The sequence below is a fragment of the Palaemon carinicauda genome, chromosome 3 (genome assembly GCF_036898095.1).
Source record: "Palaemon carinicauda isolate YSFRI2023 chromosome 3, ASM3689809v2, whole genome shotgun sequence".
Taxonomy (NCBI): Eukaryota; Metazoa; Arthropoda; class Malacostraca; order Decapoda; family Palaemonidae; genus Palaemon; species Palaemon carinicauda.
The window spans coordinates 171,617,133-171,632,765 of record NC_090727.1 but is presented as its reverse complement, the minus strand read 5'-3'; the positions used below and the strand labels follow the sequence as shown (position 1 = coordinate 171,632,765).

Genomic DNA, 15,633 nt, shown 5'->3' with positions numbered 1-15,633 from the left:
AGAGAGAGAGAGAGAGAGAGAGAGTTTGATGAAATGATGCAAAGTAGTTTTCGTAATTCTATCTCTGTTACTTTTTATAAGTTTTTATCCTCAATATTCTGAATATTCGTAAGATAAGAAACAACTCTTTATTTATAACGCTGCACATACATTTTATCTATTTATCTTTTCATATATCTATCTATCTTACACACACATAATATACAGTATACATACATATATATATATATATATATATATATATATATATATATATTTATATATATATATATATATATATATATATATATATATGTATATATAAATATATATATATATATATATATATATATATATATATATATATATATATATATATATATATATATATATATATGAATGTGTGTATGTGTACATATGTATGCAAAAATAAAAATGTTCAAGTTTTTATATTCACTTGTATACTGAAAAAGATAGCTTGTATGTATGTTAACGTACATCTAAAAAAAAACACCCCATTCAACATCCATTTTCATATTCGTTCAAAAGCCTTCAAATCACAGCTATCCATAAATCACAAAAGAAAAAAAAACAAAAGTGAATCACGAAGAGAAATAATAACGAAAGTGATTTACAACTTGGATATTAATTGACTTTCTCTCTATAAACATTTGAGGTTGAAGAACTCAAACGCAGTAGGCTTTGCTTGCAATACGTCTAGTATGCGAAAATATATTTGAAAAAAATTAACTGTTTTGTTAACCAATATATAGAAAAAAGAGTTTGTTCCGATAGTAAAGGAGAAAAAGGGAAAATTTCATTATGTTTTGTGAAAGTTGAATGCATGCGTATTATATTATAAATAATAACAATAACAAAAATAAACAATAAAATAATATTCTTCGTTCGTATGGCGATTTATGAGGTTTATTAAATGCACTATGGGGTGACATGTTTTTTTCTAAATTTTTCTGTGTAAATCTATTTCATATCTATCTTTTATCTACCGCTGCTACGAATGCCTATATTTTTTTTTTTTGGGGGGGGGGACACTTTTCAAAATCTCTCCTCCCCCAAGAAAAACTCACATCGTCTTTTCCATGATAAAATACTGGTTGGTTTAGTGCAACACTATATCTACTATTGCACACGAGTATACAATGGGAGTATTACTATCAGTAAAATGAATTTGCGTATCCTAGAGGGTCTCTCATTACGAGGAAATTAGGCAGACTTAAATCTAATTGAATCCATGGAGGGACTAATGGGGGAAAAATCATTGACTGAGAAATATGGTAATGGCTCTTAATGGTTCTTGAATGGTGCAATGAAAATTCTATTTGCGTAACGCGAATAATGCGGACATTGTTACACTTTTGTTCATTAATACTGTCTTTCGTTTTGCTTTTCTCTTTATAGAATAGCACTAATTTTGCGTGACTTTTCCTATTGGAGTACACCGCCAGTTTTCATTGACAAACACACACAACGCGTGTATTCGATTCACTGTGGGTTTTAGATTAAACACCCCAATATCTAAAACACTATAGTATAACCTAAACTATTGGAAAATATAAGAAATTAAGGTATCACGGAATATCATTACGGAACGAATTTGAAGATGTCCTCGCTTAACAAAAAAATTCTTTCTATAAACACTTTTTATTTCAAATTTTCGAGTAACGAAATGCTCCTCGATTTATTGCTCAGCTTGGGTCTCTTCATCGTCCTCTTGTATGACGGATTTCTGCTTTTCCTCCTCTAATTTCTCCTCGTGCTCTTTGATGAACTCGGCCACTTCAGGATGTCCGAATTCTCGAGCATCGGAAGCAGGCGTGTGGCCCCATCTATTGAGTGAAAAAAGAATTAGTAATCCCATCCACTGAGGGGAAAAGTAAGTATCAATATTCAGGCTCTAGTTGATATTTTTTTTTTTTCAAACAGTAATGTCCTATATTTACACATAACAGAAATATTGTTTATAGTTCTGGATTATAATTAATCTTATCTCAGTTTTCAAGGGCAAACGTACAATAACAAAGGCTAAAGTTTTTACAAATGCAGAAATATAACCTGACATATTACATAGGATTTGATAAACAGGACTTAGGGAGAAACGTCAGCACAGCACCAAGGCTATCCAAAATCTCTGAACAAAACAATGAAGAAATAGGGATTTCTGAGATGCATCTATTTACCGTAGAATCAGAACCACTTTGCCAGACAACTTCCTCTGATTTTATAGGCAATAAAAACAAATAACATGATTGAATTGCCAGGCAAAACAGAAGTATAGCGACCAAGAGCTCATGTAAGATTTTGCAATATGGACAGCTAAAAAATTTTAGACAAACAACCCTGATTCGTTTATCCTCTTAGATATGATCCCTCATATTTCGTTGTCGTGCATTAACACTTCCTTCAAAATGGAGTTGATTAAGCAAGTGAAACTGGAAGCGTCCATCGCTATGCTAAACATAACAATCCTGGATTATAAGCCGTGCCTTTTTATTCAGGCTCAGTTAAACACGCTAGTGTCTTCTGGGACTTTTTTATCGGTAAAAAATACATAAAAACTATTAATTAATTATCTTTATGAGACAGAGATTGTAATAATTGAACCTCTAGCATTAGTCTATTAATTCCTGCTCAATGTGCCATTTACCATTTAAAATTCTTCCAGAGACCCATTCAGTTTATTGAAATACTACCGCTGATTCATTGAAGCCCAGCCCCTTACCATGATCCCTTGAAATGATGTCCATGAAATTATAATCGATTCAGTGAAGTATTGAAATCAAACAGTGGAAGCCGTTTGATTTTTCTGTCTTTCACAGTTTTGAAACAAAGCGTTAGACTGACCGACCACTTTTTACAGGCTGGAACCAAAGTACTAGAGTGACTGACCACCTTTTTACAGGTTGGAACTAAAGTAATAGACTGACTGACCACCTTTTACTGGCTGGAACCAAAGTACTAGATTGGCTAATCACCTTTTACAGGTTGGAACCAAAGTAATAGACTGGCTAACCACCTTTTACTGGTTGGAACAAAAGTACTATACAGCTGACCACCTTTTACTGGTTGGAACAAAAGTACTAGACTGCATGACCACCTTTTACAGGATGGCACCAAAATACTAGACTGGCTAACCACCTTTTATAGGTTGAAACCAAAGTACTAGACTGACTGACCACAGTTTACAGGTTGGAACCAAAGTACTAGACTGGCTGACCTCCTTTTACTAGTTGGAACAAAAGTACTAGACAGGCTGACAAACTTTTACAGGTTGGAACTAAAGTACTAGACTGGCTGATCACCTTTTACAGGATGGCACCAAAATACTAGACTGGCTAACCACCTTTTATAGGTTGAAACCAAAGTATTAGACTGACTGACCACAGTTTACAGGTTGGAACCAAAGTACTAGACTGGCTGACCTCCTTTTACTAGTTGGAACAAAAGTACTAGACAGGCTGACAAACTTTTACAGGTTGGAACTAAAGTACTAGACTGGCTGATCACCTTTTACAGGTTGGAACCAAAATACTAGACTGGCTAACCACCTCTTACAGGTTGGAACCAAAGTACTAGACTAGCTGACTATATTTTACAGGTTAGAACCAAAATACTAGACTGGCTGACCACCTTTTACAGGTTGGAACCAAAATACTAGACTAGCAAACCACTTTTTAATGGTTGGAACCAAAATGCTAGACGAACTAAGACAGTTGGCCTGGTTCAGAATACAAACCTATCTTTTGGCGCCGACGGAACCTTGCACTTCTCCAGAAGGAAAACGACGGTGTCCATGTGACCCTCTGCCGCTGCTAGATGTAGGGCCGTTCTCCCGTCGTAGTCGCTCTCAGACATGTTGAGGCCGGCCAGAGCGTATCTGTTGATCAAAGGAGGACTTGATGTCAATTGTTGGTAGTGTCTCTGGTTAGGTTTGTGGGACTTGAGATTTTTCCTAAATCGGTAGGCCAATTTAAAGGTTGGCTATGATTCTTGGTCTTATGGATATTTCGATAATAATTATGGCTATTTAGATGATATTATTGCTATTCTTAATACTCATACTATTACATAACTTTCGTTTCTTACTTCAGATATGACCTATATATTGAACTTTGTTACTGATCTCAATATATTTTATAAACCTTTATTAATTCTCCTTTATAGATTACCATATATTCCTCTATCCTTTCAGCACTGGGCTGTTTCCCTACTGGAGCCCTTAGTCTTTTAGTATTCTGCTTTTCAGTTATTATTATTACTAGCTAAGCTACACCCCTAGTTAGAAAAGCAAGATGCTCTAAGTCTAAGGGATTCAACAGGGAAAAATAGCCCAGGGAAGAAAGTAAATCAGGAAATAAACGGACTGCCATAGAGGTAATGAATAATCAAAATAGCATATTCTTTGAACAGTAACAACATTAAAATAGATCTTTCATTAATAAACTATAGAAAAAGACTTATGTCAGCTTGTCCAACATCAAAAACATTTACAGCAAGTTTCCACTTTTGAAGTTCCACCGATTCAACTACCTGATTAGGAAGATCATTCTACAATTTGGTCACAGCTGGAATAAAACTTAAAGAATACTAGGGATGTTTCATGGTCAATAATACTATAAATACTACTGGTATATTACTGGAAGTAACAGCTCACCTTCTCATTGCCGTGACGTCACCGGAGCAAGCAGAGAACAGGAGTGACACTACCTTCTGTCCCCGAGATTCGAACTTCTGTTTTCGAGGGTCCTTCTTGTTGGCTGCATGGCGAAGGTTGTCGTAACGGTGGAAATTGAAGACTTGGACCAACTCCTACGGAGTACGAAACTATTGAGGCACTGGACTTTTGTTTGAGAGTAATATGTTCCTAAGCAGTATTTGAACTAAACACATATTCAGTATCACAGTCACCTGCACGCACCCACACTGCGCAGATTGCGTAGTGTGAGATAGTATAGATACTGTACAGTGAAGAATAAGGGTTCCTTCCACTGATGTATACTTAGATTATAAGTACTTTTTTGTATCTATTATACTTTATGCTGGCTCTCTGTAGGAGACCAAGGTGGACCCTACCACTTACATGAACTGCACTCATTCATACTAAAATAATAAAATTAATTATCTTTATCATTATAATACTTTTACTGGAGCTTCATAATAAACAATTCAAAATCTCACTTACCTCACAGAACTTGAGACCTCGAACCGAATTTCCCAACGGGTCAAGAGGGGGTGACCAGATGCAGATGCCCATCACATTGGGTATGACAAGCATGATGGCGCCACATACCCCTGACTTGGCAGGAAGACCAACCTGCAAAAAAAAAAAAAAAAAAAAAGATCTCATGAAGGAGGCGTTTTCATACAGGATCTGAGACTATTTATGAAAGATCAAATACCGATATTAACTTGATCTCAACTGATGTCAAATAGATTAATTTATGTCGATGATTTTAATCAGCATTTTGGGCAAATAGACCGGCGCTGGGGGCTAGAGGCCATTCAGTGCTCAAATGTATCTAAGGTAAATCCCAGAGTCACATTTGTGAAAAGTAACGAGGCTGGGCAGCAAGATGGAAGAAAAAGAACCAAGAATGGAAGTGAAAAGGAAAGAGTTACCCCTGCACTAATGAAATTACACTGGCTACCGGTAAAAGCGAGAATTGAATACAAGCTACTCCTGCTGACGTTTAAGATACTGAACCAAAATGAACCAAAATATCTAAAAGAATGCCTGAATAAACTAGAACTAGAAACAAATGTTAACACAAGACACATGAGTGACAAACATAGGCTATCTGAACCAAGAACAAATAGTAAATTTGGTGAAAGGGCTTTTAGCTACTGTGAGCCAAGACATTATAATAAACTGCCAACTGAAATGAAGGACCTAAAGGGAGCAATTGAATTTAAGGAGAAACTAAAGACATTACTTTTCACAAGATCATATGATTTGGAAGATGCTGCAATCAAAGAATTGTATAAGTTATAATGAAAATGTTTCGTTAGATGATTAATATGGACCCGCCCGAGTAGTAGTTCACTCGACTTTAGTGGAGGGTTGGATTTAAACCCAAAACAAGTGAAGTAAAGAAAAAAAGAAATAAAATAAACGCAACTAGGGACCGAAGGATCGTTACTAAGACCCTTAAGTATTGCCTACAGTGCATCGCGTAAAATAGTTTATCATGAGACAACTGATTCTGTTCTTGGCCTCTCATAGAAATTTTGCCTTAGGGATATTATCTTGAACGAGACTTTAAAATGAAACAATGTACTCAATGGCGTTAGAAAGGCAAGTGAAAAGAGATCAAAGCGAACTCAAAATAGCAAATTTTCGGCGTTTTCAGGCGTTTTTTCATTGTTTTTCGGCGTTTTTTAAAAAAATGTTCATCGTTTTTCGTCGTTTTCAGACGTTTTTTTCAGTGTGGGGACCGAAAGCTATAAAGTTAGATTATACTGCCGAGAACCTTTAGTTCAGTATGGAAGTTGTTATGGGACACCCACGTCCGAGGCGCTACGTGCAGAGGGAGGACAATCAGAAGGGAACAGAATGAAATTGAAAATAGCATTCGTTTGGTGGTCAAAAGGACCACAAGACAATCTACATATTGTAAAAATAGATTTTGTAAGTGATCTCTAACTCTGAAACATCAAAAATCTTGAATAAAAATATAAAACGACAAATTAAGAGGAAAACAAATTAGATTCTGTTGTATTTTCGAATGAAGTGATTTCATAAAGATAAATTGGAAAAAATGACCGAAAGGGGATAATGAATTTTCTAAAAAATAACAGAAAGTAAAAATAATTTTCTTAAAAAGATAACCAAAGGGGAAAAATAAATTTTCTTTGAAAAGATAACAGGGAAAAAATTTCCTCAAAAATACGGGGGAAAAAATTCTTAGCAAATAACAGGTGAACAAAATTTCTTCAAAAACAACACATGAAATTAAAAAAAAAAAAAAAAAAAGGTGAAAAAAAAACTCAAAAACCAATGGTGAAAAAAATTCTTCAAAAACAACAGGTGAAAAAGAATTCTCCAAAAACAACAGGTGAAAAAAATTTCTTCAAAAACAACAGGGGAAAAAAATTTCTTCAAAAGCAACAGGTGAAAATTTTTTTTCTTAAGAAATAAGATGAAAAAAATAAAAATAAAAAACAACAAGTGCAAAAAATGTCTTCAAAAAACAACAGGTGAAATACAATTCTTAAAAAACCACAGGTGAAAAAATATCTTTTAAAAAACAACAGGTGAAAATTTTTCTTGAAAATAACAGGTGACAAAAAATGTCTTAAAAAACAACAGGTGAAAATTTTTTCTTGAAAAAATAACCAAAGGGGCAAAAAAACACAATATTCTTACCTTGAAAGCAAACTGCCCAGAGTAATCGTACATGCCACAGGAGTGCATGAGAGAGAGCACATCCCTGACGGCGTTAGGTTTCATGACCTGATCTCCCGTGATGGGGCAGATGCCTCCGTTGGCCAAGGTCGCCGCCATGACAGACATACTCTCAGCATTGACTTCCATTGAACAACACTGGAAAATATAATAATATAAACATCAATACTATAATTAATCTACACCATTCTAAGAATGAAAAAAATTACTTGTATAGATATTTATTTTAATGTTACTCTTCTCAAGATATTTTAATTTTCATTGTTTCCTTTCCTCACTGGGCTATTTTCCTTGTTGGAGCCCCTGGACTTATAGCATCCTGATTTTCCAACTAGGGTTGTAGCTTAGCAAATAATAATAATAATAATAATAATAATAATAATAATAATAATAATAATAATAATAATAATAATAATGTGAATTAATATTCCACGCTATTCCTCCCCTTAACGTTTCTCATTTTCTTTCTTGAAACCTGTTATTATTATTATTATTATTATTATTATTATTATTATTATTAGCTAAGTTACAATCCTAGTTGGAAAAGCAAGATGCTATAAACCTCTGGGCTCCAACAGGAAAAAAATAGCCCAGGGAGGAAAGAAAACAAGTAAATAAACAAACTGCAAGAGAAGTAATGAATGATTAAAATAAAACTATTTTAAGAATTGAATTGAACTGAAAAGAATGAAATATTACTTGCATTTGAAATAGCTTTTCCCGCTATTACTTTCCTTGACGTTTCTCAATTTTTTTTTTTTTTTTATGAAATCAAGTATCACTTGATTTGAATATGTTTATTAATAAACTTATGGGGAGAACGTAACAAGAAAGGATATAGTAAGGTACAAACAATCGGACAAAAAGAACCTTTGTCGAGTCGTGCATATCGGGGGGGGGGGGGGGGGAATTAGATTTCTTTATTCGTTATACAAAGAGTTTATTCATGACAACCTCTATTTCAAAGCCTTATTAAACTCAATAGAATTTATTATATATTTTTTTTCTTATTATCTAACTTGATTTCCGTTTCCATTTTGAATAAGTTTATTTATTTCTCGTTATTGTTATTCGTTTGGTATATTAAAGTCAAACTGTTGCACAATTACTCCCTACACAGAGCCTTCCCAACAGCGCATCGACCCCTTCATATATAGTGCACCATTTACCTCTCATTCTACTTTGTGTTGTGGGGCCCTTTCTTTCTAATAATTCTGCCACACCATCCACTAAACACTTTCTACACTACTTTCACTATTATTGTATATATATATATATATATATATATATCAAAATGTTGTTTATATATATCTATACATACATATATATATAGATGTATATATATATATATATATATACAGTAATATATATATATATATATATACAGCATATATTTATATGTATATATATATATATGTGTGTGTATATATATATATATATATATATGCATCAATAAACAGCAACACATGCAGTCGTTTTTAGTCCACTGCAGGACAAAGCCTCAGACATGTCTTGGCCATGTCTGGGGTTTGGCCAGTTGCCATATGACTTTGGCCAGTGCAGCTTGAAGATTGTGGTAGATTTTGGTGTGATCGCTCACAGCAAACCAAGCTAGTATGAGTGGCCCTGACAAGTAAATTTTTGCTGACCCTGGCGATACACAAACTATTTAATCACGTTAAGGTATCTCCACTCAGAAAGGTATGTAGGTATACGTATATATATATACATATATATATATATATATATATATATATGTATATATATATATATATATACATATATACATATATATACATATATATATATATATATATATATATATAAACATATATACATATATACACACACACACACATATATATATATATATATATACATATGTATACACAGTATATATATATATATATATATATGTATATATATATATATTATATATATATACTGTGTATACATATGTATATATATACAGTATATATATACAAAGTATATATATGTATATATATACACAGTATATATATATATATATATATACAGTATATATATCTGTTTATACAAAGCATATGTATATTGTATATAGATACACACATATATATACAGAGTATATATATATATATATATATTTATATATATATATATATATATATAGAGAGAGAGAGAGAGAGAGAGAGAGAGAGAGAGAGAGAGAGAGAGAGTAAAATACAGATAAACATATGATAGTTACGAACAATCAACAAACACAAAGAACAAAAAAATTATAGCTACGTATTTTTCTCTATTTTTCTTTTTGTTTTAATAAGCGTTGCTATGTGAGGTACTTAATTTCAAGAACGAGATTTATTTGTCTTCAAAGCAACAAGTTTCCCTTACCTGTCAAGTGGCATTTTTAATTAAGTGGTCGCCAGGGCTAATGCTTCCTCCATAGATGTTAAAGACCTAGAGCCGCCTAATCTCTTATTTACGACTTATTTCCTCGTAATTTTATGAAAGGAAATAAGAACTAACGGGCTTATTTGTTTGTAAATATGGTCAAGTTATGAGTCCTTGAGGCTGCAGTAACGTCATGTTAAAATAAACTAACCGAGAGAGAGAGAGAGAGAGAGAGAGAGAGAGAGAGAGAGATCCAACTTTCGAGATTAAAGTTACATGACTCGAATGTCGAAGGAACATTAAATACCTGTCATTTCTGAATGTGGCAGTGACACATCTTAATGGGGTCACGGTATGCCAACGGCTAGTTAAGATTATCCTTTTGCCTTGCGGCCATCCGTGCAAAATAAGGACCTGTAAATACCTAAGAATTTGTTAGTTGTGCTCACGGGAATATCTGTTCAAAATAGGAGTTAATAAACTTGACGCAAGATAAGAGGTCATCATCATCATCATCATTTCCTCCTACGCTTATTAACGCAAAGGGCCTCAGTAAGATTTCGCCAGCCGTCCCTACCTTGAAATTTTAAATCAATACTTCTCCATTCCTCATTTACAACTTCACGCTTCAAAGTCCACAGCCATGTGGGCTTGTGTCTTCCAACTTTTCTAGTGCCTTGTGGAGCCCAGTTGAAAGTTTGGTGAACTGATCTCTTTTGGGGAGTGCGAAGAGCATGCCCAAATCATCTCCATCTACCCCTCACCATGATCTCTTCTACATATGGTAAGAGGTATTTAGATTAAAAGTTTTTGAATTACAGTCGATCGTTTTTCATACAGTTACAAAAAGATTTTTTAACTTTGAGTAAATTATGTTAGACAAATGTAGAATGATATGCCTGAGGCCTGAACGTCAGTACTTGTGAAAAAGGTCCATATAGGAAAGAAAGAATAAGCACAGAGATGGATAACTATAACAAATCGTTAACAGTTAGGAAAAGTACGAACATAGAATAAAGCTTCTTTTTATCAAGGGAAAAAGACTCCTTTACTTTGCTTAAGAATACTGTTGTTGAATTACCTTATTTTCCCATGTTTTTGTTGTTGGGTTAGATAATGAGAAAATCTCTTTCTCTCTGTTCGTTTGAAGTGTCAAATATCAGGTATGAAATTTCTTAGGGGACTTTTTCTTTCGAATAAATCAGTTTCTAATTAACTCTTTATACCATTATACATTCAACAATGAGCCTCTCATGTGTGTTTGGGCCTGTTTGTGTGTATGTGTGCGTGTGTTAAACTTCAGCTCTGAATCATATATTCTCTCTCTCTTTGAAGTATCAACTCTTAACTTTCCAACCTCTCTCTTCACTTGCCATCTCACTCATTTTTTTCTCGTGAAAATCAGCTCTGAAATCTCTCTCTCTCTCTCTCTCTCTCTCTCTCTCTCTCTCTCTCTCTTCGTGAAAGCACACATCACGAAATCTCCCTCGTGTTTTGTTTTGACAGGGGAGAGGAGGCAGGTCACCAGGAGGCGGCAGAATGTACACCATCTTCATGAGGGGAAGGGAACAGGCTCGGCGTGATAATGAGTCGAGAGAATGACTTCTAAGAAGTCTTCTCTTTGGGCACCTCGCCAGGGAAAGAGGAAGACAGAGGGTTCAGGAAGGGGAAGAAAGGAGCCTTTAGGGGGAAGGGGAGACTTATGGGAGGGGAAAAGACGTGTATGTTGACGTCTGTTTGAAGGAAGCAAAGGGCAAAGGTGGGAGTGGTGACCCCAAAACACGATAACACGTCGATTGAAGTGAAAAACGAGAACAAAAGATCCTATGAAAATGAATGGGACAATTTACGAAACATTCGGCTTCAGAAATGAGGAATTTAGATAAATGATGTGAGATAAAGTGGCACTGAGGAATCGCATAAAGAAACCAGGCTAAAGAAGAGCATAAACAGTGGCACTGAGGAATCGTGTTTTGGAGACTGTCAGGGGGGATACAATGTTGTTTACGTTTCGCCAGTGATTCATGCGGAGCGATCTTCTTCTTCTCGAGATAATTTTCTAGAGAACGTGCCGTCTCAAAGGTGGCCTCAGAGAGCAACGGGCACAAAGTCGAGCTAAACAGTAATATGATGAGGATAATCTTTTATTCTGTAGATGGCGGGTATAAATAGAAGCTGGGGAATAAATTTACAGGCAGATTACTGGCGACGTTAGGGCCTTGGACCCTGTACCCCTAGACATAGTCTGTTACTAAGGATAGAGTTTCGGGGTTGAAACGCAATGTTTGTCATCTCCAGTTACTGAGCTCGTTCGATATATATATATATATATATATATATATACATTTTACCTTATATTTTCTTGTTCTCGGGAATCTTTTTGGTTGAGATTGTAGAACAGATACCCTATTTCCTTGACTCCAGCATACTCTACCGTAAGGTGGAGGGTGAGGGTAGTCACAGTCATATATATATATATATACATGTATATATATATATATATATATATATATGTATATATCTATCTATCTATCTATCTATATATATATGTATATATATGAATATATATGAATATATATAAATTATATATAAATATATGCATATATATGCATATATATCATATGTATAAATATATGCATATATATATATATATATATATTTGCATCTATATATACTGTATATGCTTATCTGGACGTACAGCAGATAGGTGTACATTAAATTGATACGATTAAATCTTATTCCATTTTCTAAAATAAAGTTAAAACGCAATGATGATAATAAGTCATAAGTAGAAACCTGAGTTTTATGCTCAAGATGTAATAGAAAAGGGATAGAAACGTAATTAAACCTTCTCTCTTTCTACAGTTACATATTATTATTATTATTATTATTATTATTATTATTATTATTATTATTATTATTATTATTATTATTATTATTAGGTAAGCTATGTTATTATTATTATTATTATTATTATTATTATTATTATTATTATTATTATTATTATTATTATTATTATTATAATTATCATTTCCATTATTATTATCATTATCATTAATATTATTATTATTATTATTATTAGGTAAGCTACAACTCTAGTTAGACAAGCAGTATGCTATAAGCCCAAGGGCTACAATAGGAAAAAATATCCCGTGAGGAAAGGATATACGTAAATAAACAAACTACAAGAGAAGTAATGAGCAATTAAAGCAAATATGTCAAATAAAGTAACATTAGAATAAATCTTCCATACGTAAACTATAAAGTGAGATTTACATCAGTCTGTTTGTGTTGGTGTTTCATAATGTAGGCCTTTATGCATTTAGGCTACTATACATCCTTTCATGAATGTATACAAGTTTGTCTGTACACGCACGTTTCTAATACATATACATATAAGATAGATGTAAATACACAATATGCTCACATACAGTTTAATTAATCTCTCTCTCTCTCTCTCTCTCTCTCTCTCTCTCTCTCTCTCTCTCTCTCATGTGAGATGCATTATAGGTACATTCTAAACAGTTGCATTTATCAAGTTAGTTGCTTTGAGATATAAGATAAAACCGAAAGAGCTTTGCTTTGAATCGACGTTTTCAGTATTGACGTGAAGGTTTAAAAGAGACAATGTGAGCATTATTATTATTATTATTATTATTATTATTATTATTATTATTATTATTATTATTATTATTATTATTATTATTATTATCATTTTAGAATACACAGCCTTGTGGTTGCCCTGATCATAAATAGTTTTTTCTCTCTCTTTCTCATATATATATATATATATATATATGTATATATATATATATATATATATATTTATATATATATATACATATATATATACATATATATGTATATATATATATATATATATATGTATATATATTAAAAAAATTCCACCAGATACGAAGCATAAAGTTGAAGGTATCAGTCACTCTCGTACTCTCTCAAAACATTCTCAAGGTAGAATGATGATTGGAAGTGGAATTAGCTATAATATAAACAAAAGACTCCAATAACAATAGTTCCTGTCATACGAAATAGCAATTAAAACAGTTTGAATAATAATAATAATAATAATGATAATAATAATAATAATAATAATAATAATAATAATAATAATAATAATAATAATAATAATAGTGAGTTACTCGAATCATAATTAGGTTTTCGTGGGTGTGGTATTTGTTGGCGAGTGAATTTCCCCCCAGATAAATGCGACTTTTGAAGTAAACGCTATTGATATATGCAATGTTTATCTCGGCAAAACATCTGTGTTTTCTCTGGCCACGTAGAGAATGATCTGAGGTTTGTGGAAATATTCACTTCAAGTCTAGATTCTCGATCGTTTGAGTTTTTTTTTTTCATGCTGATGAGAAGAAAAGAGAGAGAGAGAGAGAGAGAGAGAGAGAGAGAGAGAGAGAGAGAGAGAGTATATTCCACACCTCAGAATTTTGGGTTCATAATTTTATAACAGTACGATTACAGAGCCCTTGAATTTATAGTGCATAAAATTCCGGAGGATTTCAGACCTGAAATATCGTATCTGGCGAAACTTTGATAAAGGAAATGGTTTTTTATACACACACTTTATATATATTTATGTATATATATATGTATATATATATATATATATATATATATATATATACACACACATATCCCCTTTTCCGTGCGGGATACCTGAACGTGGTGAATGAATTGTGTATCGCCATGATCAGAAATGCTGCACTAGTCACGGCCCCCTATACTAGGTTGGTTAGTTGTGAGCCATCACGTGAAAATATCCCACCATCACCAATTTTCACTGACCACTGATGAAAATGGTCAAACCCCAGACATGAACTAACATGTCTGAGGCTCGTCCAGCACTGTACTAGAAACGGCAGCATTTGTTGCTGTTGTTGTATACACTATATATATATATATATATATATATATATATATATAAATATATATATATATATATAATATTATCATCATCAACTGTAGCTAATCTACTGCAAGACAAATTCCTAAGACATGACCTTCCACTCGCATCTGTTTCTGGGTTTTCGATGCTAGTATATACCCGCAAATATTCTTAGCTCATTCATCCATCGTCTTCTCTTCCTCCACCTGCTTCGTTTGCAATGATTGGGGACCCATTCTGCCCCTGTTTTTGGCCATCTATTATGTATCATTCTCAATATATGTACTGCAAAAGTTAATTTCTTTTCCTTACATGCTGTCAGACTATCGTATACTTCAGTTTGTTCTTTCCACTGTTCTTTGAATTATAACTAGCTCATGTTCTAAGAGTTTCATAAGGATTAAAGTTTCTGATACATAAGTTAATACTGGTATTCATTAACAATCTTTAAAGGTTTGTCCTTAACGATTATTTGTTGTCTCACTGCATTTTCATCGAACATTATCTTAGTTTTACTCATATTAATTTTCAGTCCAACATTTCTGCTTTCTCTATCCACATCTTCTATCATCTAATGCAATTCCTCCCAGAATTCACTAGAAACAACTGTCATCTGCAAATCTTAAGATGTTATACACATACACACACACATATATATATACAGTATATATATATATATATATCATATATATATACAGTATATATATATATATATATATTATATATATATACATATATATATATATATATATATATATATATATATATATATATATATATATATATATATATAGGGAGGAGAGAGGCACCTCCTCCCCACCCCATACCCTACACCCGCGTCGACCTTGCCCGAACGTGATGCCCGCACTCCATAATGGCACACGTTTCCCGCTGTAGACAACAAAGATCGCCCAGTGCCAAAAACGTCTAAAATTTCACA

At 33.2% G+C, this 15,633-nt stretch overlaps 2 protein-coding genes across 5 annotated transcripts in view; one reads left to right on the top strand and one right to left on the bottom strand.

Annotated features, from left to right (window-relative positions):
* The window catches only part of LOC137638048 (glutaminase kidney isoform, mitochondrial-like), a 480,442-nt gene that overhangs the window by 408,860 nt on the left and 55,949 nt on the right, over positions 1-15,633 (top strand). The window lies entirely within an intron of this gene.
* On the bottom strand, positions 387-7,541 carry LOC137638044 (glutaminase liver isoform, mitochondrial-like). The gene is made up of 5 exons (XM_068370136.1): positions 7,364-7,541; positions 5,180-5,311; positions 4,652-4,806; positions 3,734-3,874; positions 387-1,826 (listed from the first exon to the last, which is right to left on the bottom strand). The coding sequence occupies exons 1-5, from the start codon at positions 7,529-7,531 to the stop codon at positions 1,679-1,681; spliced, it is 744 nt and encodes a 247-aa protein (XP_068226237.1). The 5' UTR covers positions 7,532-7,541; the 3' UTR covers positions 387-1,678.